Source organism: Neovison vison, chromosome 3, assembly GCF_020171115.1.
Source record: "Neovison vison isolate M4711 chromosome 3, ASM_NN_V1, whole genome shotgun sequence".
NCBI classification, from domain to species: domain Eukaryota; kingdom Metazoa; phylum Chordata; class Mammalia; order Carnivora; family Mustelidae; genus Neogale; species Neogale vison.
Genome location: NC_058093.1, coordinates 75,789,718 through 75,809,501, shown reverse-complemented (window position 1 = coordinate 75,809,501; position 19,784 = coordinate 75,789,718). Strand labels below are relative to the sequence as shown.

At 37.1% G+C, this 19,784-nt stretch overlaps 1 protein-coding gene across 1 annotated transcript in view; it reads left to right on the top strand.

The window, feature by feature from the left end:
• The first annotated feature begins 776 nt into the window (after nt 1-776).
• The window catches only part of CWC22 (CWC22 spliceosome associated protein homolog), a 59,386-nt gene continuing 40,378 nt past the window's right edge, over nt 777-19,784 (top strand). The window contains exons 1-2 of the mRNA XM_044242463.1: nt 777-835; nt 18,870-19,010. Of these exons, the coding sequence (XP_044098398.1) occupies nt 18,984-19,010 (27 nt within the window). The 5' untranslated portion in view covers nt 777-835; nt 18,870-18,983. The remainder of the gene's footprint in view (nt 836-18,869; nt 19,011-19,784) is intronic.

The window sequence follows — 19,784 nt, the reverse complement described above, 5'->3', positions numbered from 1 at the left end:
GATAATTTTTAAAACAGTAAGAAATAGTTGAGCTTTGATTTTGTTACTACTGTAAGGACTAAGAAAACTATTTCACTGATTACCTCTGATCTCTGCACCGTCTGCTATTTCCAAGTTGGCAGGCCAGTCTCCTTACCCTCGGGATGTCTTGCCACCTGGTACCTTAAACTCAAACAGAGGCATCATCCTCTCTACAAAATTAGCTTCTCCTCATTACTTCACTTTGTTTGTGGTCCAATATTCTCCCATTCCCGTAGGCTTGAAATCTTGGAACATAAAAGATACTTAACGCTTCTGACATTTTCGCTTATATAGATTCTTCATATAACTACTGAAAAGAGTCTGAAAAAGGTGTCTGTTACTTAAGATTTTCACATAAAAGTGACTAGAAAGGTCTATTTTTTGCCAACTGTAGAGAACTAGCTTTAGAGTAAATTTTGCCAGAACCTCATCACTGAGGAGGATGTCCTCGGATGTCCCCGGCTCCTATCAAGAACTACAATTCCCGCCGTACATTGCGATCTTCACAGCCGGGGGAGGGGGGGGAATAGTACAATTGTGACGTAATTTCCGCCCTCCCTGGCGGTGAATGCCGGACTTTGTAGTTTGAGTTAACTTCTCTTTTGTCGCAGTCTTGGAAAGAGAAAATTAAGGCCAGACCAGCTGCTCTAAATTTGGTATCACGAAAGGACTAAAGTAAGTTAATAGGATAACGTTTTAAAGTGAATTTAGCGTCAGGTTTTTAATGTATTTCACGTACCGCCTTCCTCGTACGCCGGACCGGGAAGGGGAAGTGACGTGAATCCGGTGTAATGGCGGCGCGGTGCAGCTCCAGGTAATTACCGAACTCTAGACTCGCCTCAGGCAGCCAACCGAAGTGGGGTTGACGGGTTGCCGGTACTGGTGGGAATTTAAAGGGGACCAGGAATGGATGCCGCCTGGCTGGGACCGCCGTCGGCAGCGCCAGGATATGCGTGGCTTTCCTCTAGGCGCCTGGGGCCCGCGAGGCCGAGGTGTGAGAGCCGGTCGGGCGGAGGAGTCTGAGCGGGTGGGAAGTGCGAGCGTGATCTCCGTCCCTGACTGCGCGGACGAACCTAGCTCCCTGGTGAGGTTCCTGGAGCTGTCTCTCCGCGGTGTCTTTGTTGCGGAAGTCTAGCGCTTAGCTGGGCCTCTTGTCCTGTCTGCGCGGATTACCTAGAGCTTCTCCAGTCGTTTGGACTTCCCAAGGCCCCTTTTTTAGTGTCCGGGCTCCAGGGGGTGGGAGTGGGATTAATGAACTGTAGTTAATTAGAAAATAGCGGAAGTTCCACTCTTATGCCCCTTTCTAGCGTAATATACCTGTACAGCTTCTTTGGAATTTCATTAGTCGTTTCTGTTCCATTCATTTGCCCCATGAATGCCCCTTTTTAAATGAGCTCTCTGCCCTCTTTTATCCTTCCATAAATTGATCTATTTCCAGTAAGGTGATACTCCCCAAGTTGGGTCTCCAGTGTGTCCAGCCATCGAGCTTCGGATCCTACTATACACTTGTACATGTCGGTAATAGTTCATTTCGCTGAGTCTGACTCTAGTAACCACTTTACTTATTTTGACTTAATCCTCACAACGACTTTTGAGATTGAGAAGGAATATTCCAGATGCAAGAAATAAGTGGTGATTGAAAGCATAGTAAGAGTTCCCTTTACATTTTTAGGTGTCCCACAGACTGGCAATAGCAGATAGAAAAACGAGCAGATTTGGCCTTCAGAAAACTAGTTAACCTACCTCCTCCTTCTCCTATTTAAGTTTGTTTTAGGATTGTCTGTGAACTTGGGAGTCAACGTCAATTATGGTCCTACTGAGAAAAGCGAATTTTTTTAGAATTGGCATTGAAAATGTGACTTCGTTCACAGAAGCATTGTGACAAGCATCATCTGTAGGAGGAGGAGACCTACTTGTGTTGATGCTGGATGATGGACTAGGAAGCCAAGACTCCAGTCTTGATTCAGCCCTTACTAGGTCTGTCACTTGGGGCACCTTACCTAACATCTCTAGTCTCAGCTTCTTCATCTGAAAAATGTGAATGATAATATCTAACTTAGTGAGTTGTTTTGAGGATAAAGGAAAATGATGTGTATAAGGCACTGTGCACAATGCCTGACATAGTGTAGCTATTATTGTTACTACTGTGATATAGTTGATGAGTTCTCTTGCCTCAGTTCTTGTCCTTTGGTTTTGAATGTTGCCCTTCCACTGGTAAGTGCTCCTGCTGCTTTCATGGAGCATTTCCCACCTCATTTGGCTGGGGTCTGGTTAACTGTTCTCCCTGATGATTGTACGTTGCCAGGTGGTATACATTAACTTTTTGTACCTGAGACCATCTAGGAGCGCACACATTTATAATGTTTGTGCCCTAACTTAAATATTATCTTCTGTTTGTTACCCACTTGTATCTAGAGATTGAATTTTGTACTACCTGATATGTCCCTAACTTGGTATAAGTTATGGCTGGCCTAGAGCTAGTTTAAGAAAGAGGTGGTTATTTGCAATATGTTGATCCTACTGATGACTCTGTGGGCTTCCTTGTGGCATTTCTCTACCATCTAAACTTTGAAAATTTTAGCATGGGAAGGTGATAAAACAAAAAGGCCTCTGGCATGTTAGTTTCAGCAAATTTCTGGACTTACTAAATGTGTAGCCTAAATATTTTATCCGTGTATACATTTCCCAAGTGGACACTGGAAGAGATAATTCATTGCCTACAAGAAAGTGCAAATTTTCAAAGCATTTTCTTCAAAAATAATACATCAGGAGAGGAAGTGGTGGATTAAAGCAAGCCTTTGCTATTTGTAGCCAAGTTAGTAAGTCTTTTCCCAGAGAACAGATACCAAAAAAATACCATAAGCTGCCTCGGTCTGGAGACATTAGGGCTCTTGTGATTATAGAAGCTAATGGGAGCAAAATTACAAAAGAGCCCAAATGTCCACTGAGTGATTAATGGATAAAGAGGATGTATTATATATATTATATTGTGGTATATATATTACTCAGCCATCAAAAGGAATGAAACATGGCATTTGCAATGACATGGGTGGAGCTAGAGTGCAATATACTAAGCAGAATAAGTCAGAGAGGGACACCTGGGTGGCTCAGTCGGTTAAGCCTGTGCCTTCAGCTCAGGTCATGATCCCAGGGTCCTGGGATCAAGTCCCACCTTGGGTTCCTTGCTCAGCAGGGAGCCTGCTTCTCCCTCTGCCTGTCCCCACTGCTCCTGCTCTCTCTCTCTCTCTCTCTCTCTCTCTCTCTCTCTCTCTCTCACAAATAAATAAAATCTTAAAAAAAAAAAAAAAGACAAATACCATATGATTTCACTCATATGTAGTATTTAAGAACCAAAACAGGAACATAGGGGAAGGAAGGTAAAATTATATAAGACAAAAAGAGAGAGGGAGACATAGTTAAGAGACGCTTAACTATAGAAAAAAGCTGAGGCTTGGTGGAGGGGAGGTGGGCAGGATAATGGGCCAAATAGGTGATGGGCATTAAGGAGGACACTTGTAATGAGCACTGGGTGTTATATGTAAGTGATAAATCACTGAATTCTACTTTTGAAACAAATACTACACTTTGTGTTAACTAACTCGAATTTAAATAAAAACTTGGAAGATAAAAAATAAAATAAAACTCATCTTGAGGGAGAAATGAGGGAGGAAGAAACTCAGTGAAGATTCATATTTTTCTTAACTTTGGGCCTAATTCAAATGAATCAGGATAGACAGAGTTCAGCTCTTCCAGGTGAAAAGTCACCCTGTGACTCCTTCCCTCAGTTATTTTATCAAGACAGTTTTATTCTAGATTTGGTGACAGTTGCCTCAGTGATGGAATATAGTGCTTTGTATCTGGGGGCTACTTCCTAAATTTCTCAGTGGAGGCCACCACTTCCAGGTTTTCTTTAAAAACTTAGATTATGGTTGACTAAATGGCCCTTTAATTAATAATCAGGCCACTTTCAAAGCTGTGCTATGAGTGTTGGCAGAATATCAGCCCATATACTTACTTGGGCAAGCAGAGGAGCACATTTTTGGGGACAAGGAATAAAGTGGTATGAATGTTTGAAGGCATGAAGTATACTCAATAATAGACATGGTTTCGTAAGTTGAAGTAACTATTATGTTCAGGGCCAGATTTCCTCTTGCAGTGCCTTTAAAGGAACTGGTTTGGTTTTTATTTTTTGTTTGTTTTGTTTTGTTTTTTTGTTTTTTGTTTTTTGTTTTCATCTCAGTAGGGAAGTTTATTCAGGGAGCTCTACAGGTTAACATGGATTAAAGACAAGGGATGATGCTTGATAATAGTGCTGTCTTGATGCAATTGATGGCAAACATTTTGGGGGTTCCTCGAAATCAGGGTTGATAGGTGAGACAAGTCTGTTGTGGTATTCTTTGGTAAAGCATCTGTCAAAATATCATTATAGGGAGTTCTGTGTAGGAAGCAATAGGGATAATCATTAGAAATCGACACACCCTCCCCCCATATTTAATTTTAGAATTGGAACCTATTAAGTGGCAAGCACAGTCTTAGGTTCTCGATACACAGTAGTGACCGAGAACCTCAGAATCCAGGGATCTCATGCAAGGTCTTTTCATGCTTTAGCTTTTTGAATCTCATGTTCCATCTCATTTCTGCTCAATCTTCTGTACATACTCTGTACTCTGCTCAAACAGCTGAGAATCCCCTAAACTCTTTTATGTCTGGAGTCTTTACACATGCTGACTTTTCCCCTTTCCATAGGGGAAGTGACCTTTCTTCTCCCCCACCTGTGCTCCTACTTGTTTTAGGTTTCATCTTCTAGAACCACTTCTTTCTGTATGCCCTAGATCCACTTAGTTGCACTTCCTCTTTTCCAGAAGTACTATGTCTTCTGGAAAGCAATTAACATTGCTACAGCACTTGGACTTTTCTTCTCTGCCTGAGGATAGGAACTTTCATCTCTTAGACATTAGTACCTTGTGTGCAGCATAATGTACGTATCTCCTCACTATTCACAGACACTGCCTTTAATCTCTATTCTTTTTTTTTTTTAAGATTTTATTTATTTATTTTATTTATTTATTTGACAGAGAGAGATCACAGTAGACATAGAGGCAGGCAGAGAGAGAGAGAGGGAACCAGCATGATGACCTGGGCGGAAGGCAGCGGCTTAACCCACTGAGTCACCCAGGTGCCCAATCTCTATTCTTGATTCCAAAGAATAGGGAATAAAGTAAAAAACTAGAAAGAAAAAGACCATGACCATACTGCTCTTTCTCTTAACCTTATATGTTCTTATTTTTTTCTGTAAGTACTTTACTGTACAACTTCTCAAGGTGTCAGTTTTCACTCCATCCTCATCGATTTTGTAGTCCTGTTTACCTGTTTGTGTTGTACAAAGTTTCTCAATTTTTATGACCTCACGGAAGAGTCTCTTCTGAACAAATTTGAACTTTAACACGAAATGAACAAGGAAGCATTCAGTGGCTAAAAAGAAACACTAGAGCTATTTCTTGACTACAAGTCTATTCCTTTACTATTAAGCGGTGAGGGTTACAGTATAGATTTGAAATTTAAGGTTTTGTCTCTTTTTTATATTGCTGAAAATTGATATAAACTTAGTTTAGTCACTAGACCAAGAAAACCCAGAATGATAATATTTGTTCAGTGAATGAAGATGCTGGAGTTAGTGAGGAAAGTTAAATCCTGTTGCCATGCAGTTGAATTGTGAACCAAGGGGTATATGGGCAAGATGAGGTGGGCTTTGGAGAATATAAATACAAGTGATTAGGGGTACTGTAGGTGCAGAGAGCTCCCTTAGGATTTGTTTTTATTCAATTACAGGAGCGCTACTGAACAGTAATTATATGTAGAAATAGATTGTTGATAATTGGTCCATTGAGACAGAATTTCCATTTAAAAGCTTAAAAGGTAACTTGAAAAACATGAAATAATATTGAATATATTGTGGTGGAATGTGCTTTTACTTTAAGGACAAGGTTTCCCTGTGGGCAGCTTTGCAGATATTTAAAGGAAACTTTTGTCCTGAATGGGTGAAATATAATGGAAATGGACAAGTTTGATGGATACATAAATAATTAATATTTTAGAAGCAAGTTGGAAAAGTTCTTACAACCTAGACATAAAAAAGACCTTATGAGAAATGTTACTAGAAAGGTCAAAAAAAATTGCCTTCCTCTGAAATGAGATTAAGGTTGTCTAATTATGGAAGCATTTGAAACCGAGCCTTCCCCATATCTTCTTCTGTATACAGTAGCAGAGAGAATGAGGAGGGGGAGTAGATTTGATTCTATGTCCTATTTATAAACTTGAAGGTAGAAATATTAAGATTTGGTACTAATTGGGAGGAAGGAAAAGGAAATTGTCACTTAGCTGGCTTTGTAGGTAGTATCTTAGAGGAAGAGAGGTGGTTTGAGAAGAAGAGGAAATGATAATTACCAAAACTTCCCTAGTTCTGAGGGCCTTTGAGGCGTCCACATGGATTTATTTTTTTTCCCCCTATAGACGTTTGGACATAAAGGTTTGGAACTCTGTAGAGAAGATGAGGCGAAAGTAAAAGTCATTCTTGTAAATGCTAGTTGAAAGTGTGAGGATGGAGATAGTCTTCCAGATACAGTATGGAGAAAGAAAATATAAAGACTGTTCATTTGTTCATTTAACAAATATAGATTGAGGGCTTTCTGTATTAGGAAAATGGAAATGAGCAAAACAGTCAAAATGCATAAACAAAAAGATTAAACTCTACAGGGTAGTAAATGTTAGAGGAGTAGACAGGAGAAGAGAGGCAAGGAAAACCAGATAAATGTGGTCTTCTCAAGAAGAGAGATTTAGCAGTACCGGTTGCTAGACCAGTGTCAGGTAAAAGAAGGAAGTGGCCCCTGGATTTAGCAAAAGGAAAGTCATTGTGTAACTTTAATAAGTACTATGGACTAGTGGGAGTGTAAAAGCAAACTGGAGTGTAAGAGGGGTTAATGGAAGATTAAGAATTATAGGCATCAAGTGTAGACACATCTGTCAAAATAAATATTAATAAAAATTTGACTCTGTAGGAAAAGAGAAAGAATGGAACTTGAGAGGGAGCAGGATAAAGGAAATTTGCCCCATAGATGTCATAATTTAGATTTAAATGAATCGGTAAAGAAGTTCAGTATGTAGAATTTTTCTTCAAAACCAACTCAATTGGAAAATAAAGAAAAAGCCGATAGAAATTTTGAAATTAAAAAAAACTGACAAATTCCTGTTCTTAAAGAACCTACATTCTGGTGAAAAGGAGCACATTAGAGAATCTTCCTATGTACCAACAAAAGAATTTTTTTTTAATTAAGTAGCATGCTGAAATGGTCATCTCCCTTTTCGATTTATTTGGTTAAGTACAGACCATTTTGTGCCAGCTTCGTGATACTGGGAAATGAATGAAGGATAATAACTCCTCATTTTATAATGAATAATTTTAGTATGGCTGTTGGTATCACTGAGTTCATTAAAATGTTAAGAAATTCTATATTTCTCTACACAGAGTCAGAAACTAATCAAAGTCTTTTATATTTTGTCCATTCCTATATAAAGAAAAACAGTAATGCGGGTGCTGTCTGCACAACTTTCATCCCTGTACTTGAACATGGGAATCTTCAGTCATTCAAATGGTTCTAAGTCAAAAAGCACACCTGATTTATTCATTGGCTAGGAAGCAAACAACAGAGAGTACAGGTCTCCCAATTCTTTATTTATAATTCTTGGAGCCAGAACTATTTTGACATTCAGAGTTTTTCAGATTTTAAAGAAATATAATGCACATGTATTTATGAAGTAATCACTCTTTTGGTGGGATCCAGGGAAACATCTTCTAATCAAACACATTAGTATTTCTGGGAAGAGTCACCTTAAGTCTCAGGTTGGTACCAGATGAGTTTCCCTTGAGCTTAAAAATCTTTGGAAGTTTTGCTGACCACAGCATAATGTATAGAGTTGTTAAGTCTATATGTTATACACCTGAAACTAATATAACATTGTGTGTCAACTATACTTCTATTTTAAAAAGGATAAAGAAAAACCTTTGTGTTCTCAGAGTTTTTCAGATTTTGTAATTGCAGGTAAGGGATTGTTACTTGTACCTGGTGACTTTTTCTAAAAATGATAATAGTGTTTGGGGGCTTTTATTTTCTTGAAATTGTAGAACTATGCTGAATCAAATCACAAAATCATTTTTCCTTATGTGACATATTATGGGGCACATTTCTTATTAATATGTGCACATTTTTAAAAATAGCAAGAAAAAAACAGTAGGAAAGCTGTTTTCTTACAAGATTTTTTTGTTCAATACAGATATGTAAAGGCCATAGCAATCTTGTCATAGTTATGACATTATAAGTTAAGAAATGTGGTCAAACCTGTTTGTCATATCTGTTGCCTGGGAAGAAAAATCACCATGTGGAAGGGCCAGGGGCTTGGGTCCTATTTGGGGATTTTCTTGAGGATCCCATTACCACCTCCCACCCCCATTCAGTTTTGCATTTAGAACATATTCAAACTAGTTTTTCTTTTGAATACTGTTTAATATTATCATTTTCCCAGTTGAACAACTAAGTTGGGTTTGTTTGGGTTTTTTTTTTTAACTCTTTTACAATGGTTGAAGTTTGCCAAGTGTGCTGCTATGTAGAATGCAGGAAAGCAAACTAAAGGGAATCTACTTTGTTGGCTCCCTTTTAATTTTTGATAGTAAGTTATAGCAAGTTCCTTTAACATTGGTTGAGGACACCTAAGGGCCAATCGTAAGAGTATTCAACCAAAGTCTTTGAGAAACCAGTGCATTTCAACTATTAGTTGAGTATGAATTTTTGAGATAATTGCAGAATTTACAATTTCATAGTTTCCCGTTAACGGCCTAAATTGCATCCTACAGTTGTTATGAAATATTTTGCATTCTGATGCTTGCTGAACTGATAGGAAAATTATTTCTAAACTTCATCTCCTTATTATAAAATACCCTTGTTCAGGGGAGCAGGTGTGGTTTTGCTGAGTTTCTTACTTGTGACAGGAGAGAGAAATTTAATAATTCATCATAAAATCCACACAATGATACTAGGAAGAGCAGTGAGAGCTATAAACTCTAGATAAATTGCTCTCATTGCTGGAATTTCCAATTAGTCTAAGCATTAAGCATACACATGTTGAACTCTCAGAATTTCCCTATGGGCATATTCTGTATAAATCTGGACGATGATAGGACTTTATGCATTTTGTGTTAGAACTGTAGTAGCAGTCTACTTGATAATACTGTCAATTTCGCAGTTACATTTTGGGACATGGAAATCTAACAGATTGTGTTTGATTACCAGAAAATTACTTGCTGATGATGGGTGAAGGATAGAAAGGGAGAGATGATACACACTGATCAGAAAGAAAACTCACCAAGTTTAGATAAGTAAGGTAATTTGAAATAAAATACACAGAAGATTGCTGTGTATATATATGTTTAGGTAAGTTGAGAAGAGAAGCCAGGTTTCAGAACCAAGGAAAATGTTAAATTTTGCACAATAGAGTTAAACTTATTTGCTTAAAGAGTGAATAATAGCTATGTTGATTAAAGGAATCTTTAAAATATTATTTCGCATGTTTAAAAAGAAGTAGGTAGGGCCTTATATTAATATCAGTACCTCTGCTCTCTGGAACTTTGGACAAATGGATCAGTTTAGGATAGGAAAATTTTCTGTATCTGTTTACATTGTGTAGTTTACCAATTTGGTGTCAGTATATTAATGTTACCATTTTTTTTTTCTTTAAGATTTTTATTTATTTATTTGACAGAGAGAGAGATCACAAATAGGCAGAGCAGCAGGCAGAGAGGGGGAAGCAGGCTCCCTGCTGAGCAGAGAGCTCGATGCTGGGTTTGATCCCAGGACCTCAGGATCACGACCTGAGCTGAAGGCAGAGGCTTTAACCCACTGAGCCACCCAGGTGCCCCATTGTTACCGTTTTCATTGGGTTGCAATACCAGATGGTTTGGGCATCAGAAAAACCTTTTGGATTTTAGCTCTGCCATTTACCAGCTATAATTGACTTGGACACGTTGTTTTAAATCTTCCAACCTCAGTTCTCCCACTGAAAAATGAGGTTAAGGGGCACCTGGGTGGCTCAATGGGTTAAAGCCTCTGCCTTCAGCTTAGGTCATGATCTCGGGGGTCCTGGGATCGAGCCCCACATGGGGTTCAGCAGGGAGCCTGCTTCCCCTCTCTCTCTCTCTGCCTATCTCTCTGCCTACTTGTGATCTCTGTCAATAAATAAAATCTTAAAAAAAAAAATAGAAAAATGAGGTTTAAAAATAAACAAAGCAAGATAATTATGAAGATTGAGTAAGAAGATACAAATGAAATGCTTAGTGTTATATCTTTGTGGCTGCAGTAATTTATCATTCTTTATTGTTGCTGTTATTATCTTAATATAAATTATACATTTCAGAATTCTAAAATGGAAAGTATATGTACTTAATTGGTTAATCTCTGGATATCTCAGGAATCTTATTGTAATGTGCTCTATAGTGTCAATGGTAACTTAGTTTGTTGAAGAGCTACTGTATACATTGACAGCTCTCCTATTGTCTGGTTTTAAACAGTAATGGTTAGCCTACATTCACCAGTGCACATCAGCTTTGGGACACCAACCATTTTATTATTTTTAATGGACTTTTGTATCAATGGAACACGTTTATATAGTTGAGGAAAATACTTTAAAAAATTTTTTAAATTTCTTTATATTAGAGAGCCCCCATGCGTGAGAGTGGGGGAGGGGCAGAGAGAGAGAATCAGCCAGACACCCCCTGAGCATGGAGCCTGATGTGGGGCTTCATCTTACAACCCATGAGATCACAACCTGAGCCAAAACCAAGAGCCAGATGCTTAACTGACTGAGCTATCCAGGCGCTCCAGAAAATACTTTTTAGGGGCGCCTGGGTGGCTCAGTGGGTTAAGCCGCTGCCTTCGGCTTAGGTCGTGATCTCAGGATCCTCGGATCGAGTCCCGCATCGGGCTCTCTGCTCAGCAGGGAGCCTGCTTCCTCCTCTCTCTCTCTGCCTGCCTCTCTGCCTACTTGTAATCTCTCTCTGTCAAATAAATAAATAAAATCTTTAAAAAAAAAAAAAAGAAAATACTTTTTAAAAGTTTGCATATTATTGGCATTAGAGCTGAAAGTATCTCCATTATCAACTTGGGCACAGTACTTAGGTAGCAGGTGATTTTAAAATGAGTCTTATTTCAGGTACATACTAAGATAAGTCCTCACAAATAGAAAATATGTAATAAGGATTTAAATAATGCCAAGAGTCCATATCCAACCCTATCTTTTCTTCCCCAAAAAACCATGATGTGAATATGCTAATAATTTCAGCAAGTTCACAATCAAGTTGGATTAGAAAATGTTCATTCTTTATGCAGAAATAAGAACTTCATCCCATTTTAGAGAAGGGAAATTGTTCAACTCGGGATCTAAACAAAGGCCGCACATTACATTAACTCTGTTAAGTCTCTTTTGTTCTGTAATAACTATCCTGCTTTTTTTTCCTTCTTTTTCTTCTTTTGTCCCCCTGACATTGAATTGTTTGAGAAACTGGGTCATTTGTCATATATGTTAAAGCTCATCAGTGAGTAATCAATCACCAGTAACATACCTAATTAGTAATCAAAGTCAAATTTATTAATTTGATGCAGCAAGGGAGACAACAAACATACTCTTAGGGACCATGGGGTACCTCAAAAAGGGGGTTTAAGAAGGGAACTTACACTTTTGAGAGTAGAGGTAGTTATCAGAAACTCCTGTGGACAGTGAGTTACTGATTAATTTATGTGATAATATTAGAATATTAGAGAGTGGAATCCTCCATGGAAGTATAATATAGTATCAGTTTTATAAGGACTTAGTAATTGATTATCCTGGACATAAGAACAAATTAAGGACACTGACAATTCTCCAGGCTTTTAATTTGTCCATAAAGTATTAGGCAGAAATTGTAAACTAATGAGTTGCTAGAACAGTAGATGTCATATCTTTAGAACATACTGGTTCTTGCAGACATTTCACAATCTTACTTTGGAACAGATGGATCTAAAGTAACTAGAATTAAGAATTTGACCATAGATAATCCATGATAAGTATATAATGACTTAAACTGGCATATTTCTGATTTGCAGATTAGTGGAATCCATTTTACAAGTAGTGATTTACATTTCTTTTGTTAGTTCTCTCTTCATAGCTGTCATCAGGGTTATTTTAAAATTTTATTAGTACCCGTGTTTACTCAGCCTAAGCTGCAGAATAGACCATTATCTTCTGGAGATGCAATCAGTCCATATCTACACTGTTTTTCAGTGGGTCATGATCCTGTATCATGTTTGTGATTGTCATAATATCTCTAGTGGCAGATTTTCTTGCTGTTTGTGTTAAATGATCATTTGACATTATGGTGACTGCACTGCATTTAAGACTCTGGAGATCCCATATTGGTGATTGCAACATAGACCAACTGTACCGGGATTATTATATTGTTCCTTATTTTCCGAAATCTGAACCTTTTAGAAAATAACCAAGTGACTTTTCCTGTAAATTGGATATGAGTTATTTTGCTTTGTCAGTATCTGAAGAATTAACACCAAATCTGGAGATTGTCAAGGACAAGGATCTTGAAGTACCATGATGAAAAGGCCTAAATGTCTATTAATCATTTAGAAATATGTTGTCCAGTATGTAAAACTCTTTACAAAAATGATTTTCTCAAATCCACTGGGCACATTTGAAGTGCTCAATAGCCACATGTGGCTAGTAGCTGTTGTGTTAATGAAGTGGTGATTGACGGTGTAGAATATGAATTTTTCCATCAATGCAAAAAGTTCCGTTGTACAGATTTAGAAGCATCAACCAGCAGAGAGGGAAAAAATAAATAAAAAAGAGGACGAAAACCAAAAATATGCAAAGAAATAACAATGCTAGTGTCAGGGGAGGGAGAGCCTTATTCTGATAGTGTTAGGCAGTAGTAGTTTTCAGTGTTTTCTGCTTCGGGACCCAAAAAGTCCTGGAAATCAGTCACGGGTGATGTGTGGTGGTGATCACAGCAGCAGTGTCCATCAGGTTATTTCCTGTAAATAGTGAACAGTACTGAGTAGAGTCTTTCACACAGATTTCCTTTGATGTTCCTTCTGCATAATTCAGTTCTTAATGTTAGTTTATAGAAGGAGTATTTAGGTGAATGTAGGGAAGCAGAAACTCCTGTGGACAATAAGTAACTGATTAATTTGTCTGATAATATTAGGATATAAGAGAGTGGAATCCTCCATGGAGGTAGAATATAGTATCAATCTTATAAGGACTTAGTACTCATTATCCTGGACATGAGAAAAAATTAAGGACACTAACAATTCTGTAGGCTTTTAATTTGTCTATAAAGTATATTCCAGATCTCACTAATTAATAAGTATATTTAAACCTATAGGCAAAAAAATTTTTACAGGAATTTTTTCAGTCCTTATATATGAATATATGTGAAATTTGTATCGAGTTTACCTAGGAAGGTAGTTAATATAGGTTTTTTTCTCTTTTCTTGTCTCAATTTTTCATGTCTTATATTCATTTTAAGAATAATAAAAGCACTTTATAAACACATTTTGTCATCTGAATTACTCCATTTCAGTGCATAAATTTGTGCTCTTGCCCATGTTGCAGTAGATAATGTTACTTAATTATTATGGCGTAGATCTTAAACTCCCAAAGAACCTGTGCTGTGGTTGTCATTGCATAACCAGTGAGAATTTTCCCCCTATGAGTTGTTGCCAGAATGTCTCAGATTTAAAAATCACTGATACTGATATTCTACTGCATCCATATATACGCTTCTTACCAGTGAGTTAGTATGGATTAATACATTTGGAATGTATGTGTCCCTTTCCAAATGATTGTTGACTTTGTATTTCACTGTTAGGTAGGCTATGAAGTCTCTGTATTTTATCTAACTAGTTCATGGTTTACAACAAATTGAGAACCAAGATTTCTCATCCAAAATTGGAAAGCTGAGGAAACCTGGGGAAGAGATGGATACTGGAAATACCTTGGGGATGCTTTCATAGAATCAGCATGCCTAGGCATGCCCTCTGCCCACGCATATGTATATGCATACACACCTGATGTAGTAAGTCAGCTGAGCCCCCATATAGGTACTAGTACTTATATCAAACAAATGTTCATGATGTAATATAACATAATGACTTAGGGAACCAGCTTTACATTGAGTAATGATTTGAAACTTGCATGTGCACCAAAAAAACAAAACAAAACAAAAACAAACAAAAAAGCCCACAAGCTACTGTGCTTGAGCAGGCTTAATAAAGCTTTGCTTATCAATATAGATTTACTTTTTATAACTAGAATATAAGCTCCATGTAGGGAGGGGATTTTGTTATGATTGCTCACCACTGTCTACCCCATATCTAGGAGATGCCTGGCAAAATAATAGAAGTGTAGTAAATATTACTTGTTGAATGAGTGTATATATAAATAATACTGGTTGATAAACATGATAAGGATTTGTTAGTCATGATATGTTGATTGTGCTGCTAGGGGTAAAAAAAATAACCATTACCTTTAGGCAAGAGTTAATTGAGTAAAATTTTGAATTTTATGGCTCTGTACATTCATAGCCATAAAAACAGGACCTTTGAAGAAAGTCATGTAAAAAATGAAGAGTCCTATGATTTGTATATTTTGGCACAAAGTCATCTTGTTGTGGCACATGGGACCTAAAACCCATCCCAGACAAGGTCTGTGCCTTTGGGGTTGCCTCCACCTGAGAGGAGGGAGAACTAGCTTCTGTTTGTTAGACATGTTTGTTTATTAGTATTTCATATAATTAGCAGCTAGATTTAGGTCTGCCATCCTTTTTTTTATTTGTCCTTTCTGTTTTTTTGTTCCTTCTATCCTGTCCTTTGAAATTATTTAAATATTTTTTAATTCCATTTTAATTTATCTACAGAATTTTTTACATTACTTTTTTAGTCATTGCTCTAGGAAACACAATATGTGTCCTTAACTTCCCACAAGTGTCTTAGAGTTGGTATCATCACTTCACAAAAAATTTAGAAACTTTAGATCATGTAGGCCTATTTTACCTTGTCTTCCTATATGCTACATATCATGTATACTCCCATGTACATACACTGTAACCCTTCAAGATAATAATTTTTGCTTTAAAGAGACCACCATATGTTTTTTAACTTTATTTTTTTATTTGACAGAGAGAGATCACAAGTAGGCAGAGAGACAGGCAGAGAGAAGAGCGGGGGGAAGCAGGCTCCAGCTGAGCAGAGAGCCCGATGCAGGGCTTGATCCCAGGATCCTGGGATCCTAACCTGAGCTGAGCCACCCAGGTGCCCCGAGACCACCATATTTTAAGTGAAGGAAAAAGTAGCATTTTATGCTTCCTGAGAAAGTTACTGTTTCTTCGTTCCTTTTTCAAGTGTCCAACTGGTATCTTTTACCTACAGCTTGAGAACTCCTGCATTTCTTGTAGTACAGGTTTGCTAGTGATACATTCTCGTACTTTTTCTTAGTTTTCTTTTGTTTCTTTTAATTAGTAAATGTCTATTTTCATTCTTAAAATTTATTTTTGCTGGAATTGTTGGGTAACAAGTTTTTTATCTTCAGCACTTTTAAGATTGTTTGTCTTCTGGTCTCCCTAGTTTCTGATGAGAAGTCAGCAGTAATTTGAATGGTTATTTCCTTGTATGTAATGCATTTTTGCCCCTCTTGCTGCTCTCAGGATTTTCTGTTTATCTTTGATTTTTAGCAGTTTGACTATTGACCATTATCTATGACCATGTCCATAGGTGTGGTTTTCTCTGTATTTTTCCTACCCAGGATTCTCTGAGCTTCATGAACCTGTAAATTGATGCACTTTGCCAAATATGGGAGAAATTCCCTATTTTTTGAAATTTTTTTAATTCCATTTTTCCTCTCTTTCCTTCTTGGACTTCAGTTACACAGGTATTACGTCCTTTGATATTGTCCCACATGTCCTTGATATTGTTCATTAAATTTTTTTGTCTGTTTTTAGATTGGTTAATTTCTTTTGATTTTACTTCACATTCATTGGCTTTTTTTAAATCTCCATTTTGCTTTAAGTTTTTAATCAGAGAATTTTTCACTTCATGTATTTTTCAGTTTTAGAAATTCATTTTGGTTGTATTTTCTTTTTCTTTTTGTTTTCTTTTGCTTTGTTTCTGCTAAACTTTCTTATTTTTATTCCTTACAAGCATGTTTTCCTTTGCACTGTTGAATAAACTGTGAAAACCTTGTGTGCCAATTCCAACATCTGGGTCATGTCAGTGTTGGTCTTTGATTGTCTTTTTTTTTTTTTTTTTTTTTTTTTTTAAGATTTTATTTATTTATTTGACAGACAGAGATCACAAGGAGGCAGAGAAGCAGGCAGATAGAGAGGAAGGGAAGCAGGCCCCCTGCTGAGCAGAGAGCCCGATGCGGGACTCGATCCCAGGACCCTGAGATCACGACCCGAGCCGAAGGCAGCGGCCTAACCCACCGAGCCACCCAGGCTAGACCACGGTTTTCTGATAAGTTATTTTTAATTGTATCCTGGGCATTGTTACTGTTACGTTAAGACTGTAGATTCTGTTATATTCCTCTGAGGAGTGGTGACTTTTTAGGTAATTAACTTTGTTAGTCTTAAATTGTAAGTTCTCTTAGGTGGCTGTTCATATCACAGTTCACTTCTTTGATCCTTAGTAATACTCTTGCACATGTGTTGGTTTAGAGGTGGTCAGAGATTTGGGCACCTTGGGTTCCTCTCCTCTGGCTGTTTCCCTGATGGGCATGCCCTAGGGGCATGTTAGTCTGACTGTAGCTACAAATACGAAGTGGTAATGTGCTTTAGATTGCAATTATCTTTTATAGATTATTTGTAAATAATCTCATATATATTGTTTGTAAGAACTTTGATGCCTTGCCAACTGCTGTAATAGAAATTTTTCGTAACCTAATGATTTGTGTACTTCCCTATCTGCATTAAATGATAGTCGCTCTATGTCACTTCATAGTATCAAGATTATTTGTGTATGTGATCTAGTGGGAAAAAAATTTGAGTATCTTTAGGCTAAGTTTCTAGTTATAGGTTCACCACTAACTGGTAGTATAGCTTAGGACAGTGAAAGGACTTACACAACCTTCAGTATTTTTGTCTTTAAAAAGGAATTGCCACTTTGGAGAACAGTGTGGAGATTCCTCAAGAAATTAAAAATAGAACTTCCCTATGACCCTGCAATTGCACTACTGGGTATTTACCCCAAAGATACAGATGTAGTGAAAAGAAGGGCCATCTGTACCCCAGTGTTTATAGCAGCAATGGCCACGGTCGCCAAACTATGGAAAGAGCCAAGATGCCCTTCAACGGATGAATGGATAAGGAAGATGTGGTCCATATACACTATGGAGTATTATTGCCTCCATCAGAAAGGATGAATACCCAACTTTTGTGGCAACATGGACGGGACTGGAAGAGATTATGCTGAGTGAAATAAGTCAAGCAGAGACAGTCAGTTATCATATGGTTTCACTTATTTGTGGAGAACAAATAGCATGGAGGACAAGGGGAGTTAGAGAGGAGAAGGGAGTTGAGGGAAATTGGAAGGGGAGGTGAACCATGAGAGACTATGGACTCTGAAAAACAATCTGAGGGTTTTGAAGGGGCGGGGGTTTGAAAGTTGGGGGAACCAGGTGGTGGGTATTAGGGCACGGATTGCATGGAACACTGGGTGTGGTGCAAAAACAAGGAATACTGTAATGCTGAAAATTAAAAATTAAATTAAAAATTTAAAAAAAAGGAATTGAACTGGATCTATAATCCTTATTCTATAGATAAAGGATCTATAATCCTTTCTGGCATTCAAATACAAACATTTTCCTAGTTGTATTCAGTTATTTTGGTACTAGGGACAGTTCTTTCTGTATATTCTCTACCTCTTTTATTTCTCTTATTTTCTTCTTGTTTGATTTTTGTGATTTCATTACGGTACACCAAACCATAAACCACTTAGATATGCAATTACAATTAAGTACTCAAATGGTAGTTCTCTGTTAACATAAGCAACTATTCAGCATTTTTCAAAAATTCCTAAAATATTAACAGATGGATACTGAAAAAATTTTTGTTTTAGCATTTAATGTTGATGACTAGGTTTATTCTGAGCCAAATAACTTAGTTCTCACACCTGCATCACTAAAGTCATGTGCCTTTGATAGATTACGTTAAAATTTAATTATTTTAATTTAATACCTTATATTTTTACTCAGCATATTTATTTTTGAGTGATCGTTATAAGAACATAGGATAATTCATTCTTAGTTTATATAGAAACATGGGGTATTTTATACTCAGTTTATATAGATTTTATCTTATATAATTATTCTGTTCACTTATTTTTTTATAATATCACAGTACTTTCTTATAATGTGGGTTTAGGTGTCCCTCACTGAAAGCAATTTGAATAAAGTTATCTGACTTCAGTTACTAAATTAATTTTTGTTCCTCTCAGTCATTAGACTAAAATACCTTATGGTGCTTAATAAGCCCTTATTATTTGCTCTCTTATGCAGAGTCTTTTCTGTGATTGTGTTCTTTATACATTGGTATGTGAAACTGTTTAAGGAATTTTTGAATTTTTATTTAATTATTGATTGTATATCTGTGCCTACTAATTAAGAAAAATGGTCAGATGTTCATTGTGTGTAAATAATAAGCTGTTATGTCACATACATTTTATCACTGTTAACAAAGCTTTCTTTGGTATACCTTTCAGGTGACATTTGCAGACAGAAAAAGTTAAACTGTCAAGGAATTCATACCATTTTGTACCTGTTACTTGGAACAACTTAAGGAGTCTTTGATTTATCAGATCAATTGGCAACAGAAAATGAAAAGTAGCGTGGCACAGATAAAAGTAAGTGTTTGAAATTTATAATGAAGAACATAAACTTGTACCTGTCCTTTAATCAAAAAATGCATTTCATAGAATTAGAACATTAGAACCAGACAGTAGAAAGGCATCATACACATATCTAACTTACACAATTCCAGGTGTAGCCACATGGTCACATAGAAGCAGTAGTGTGCAAGAGGGCAGGTGAGAGAACGTGGAAGATGTGTGATGTGTGTGTATCCATGTACATGTATGCATGTATGTGTATCATTGCCTCCACAAATCAAGAAAGTGCAGGTGAGTGAGCACCTGCAAAAGAATAATTAACAGGGCAGGGAATTCCGCCATTCTTCTTAAAGATTATACTTCCCTGAATGAGCATGAAATGGAAGACAGGCATCTCCTTCCTTAGTTAATCATAGTTCCTGCATGTCTATCTACAGGGGAGACTCTTATTGAATTTTAGTGCATAAACAAGCTCTTTATTCTGTGCTCTTCGTTAGACATTATACACTCATTTATTCAACAAATATTCACTGAATTCTTATGTCCTAGTGACTATTCTAAGCACTTTACATAAAATGGTAGACAAAACAGAAATCCAGTGGTCTCATGGAGTTTGTGTTTTAGTGTGGGAAGACAGAAAATAAATTATAAACTTAATCCATAAGTAAATGGTGTAGGATAGTGGTATTGAGAGCTAAGACTTATGCTACAGACAAAAGATATGGGGTAATGCTGATCATTAGCATTGGGGGTTGCAATTTTGGATAGGGAGGGCCCACTGAATAGGTA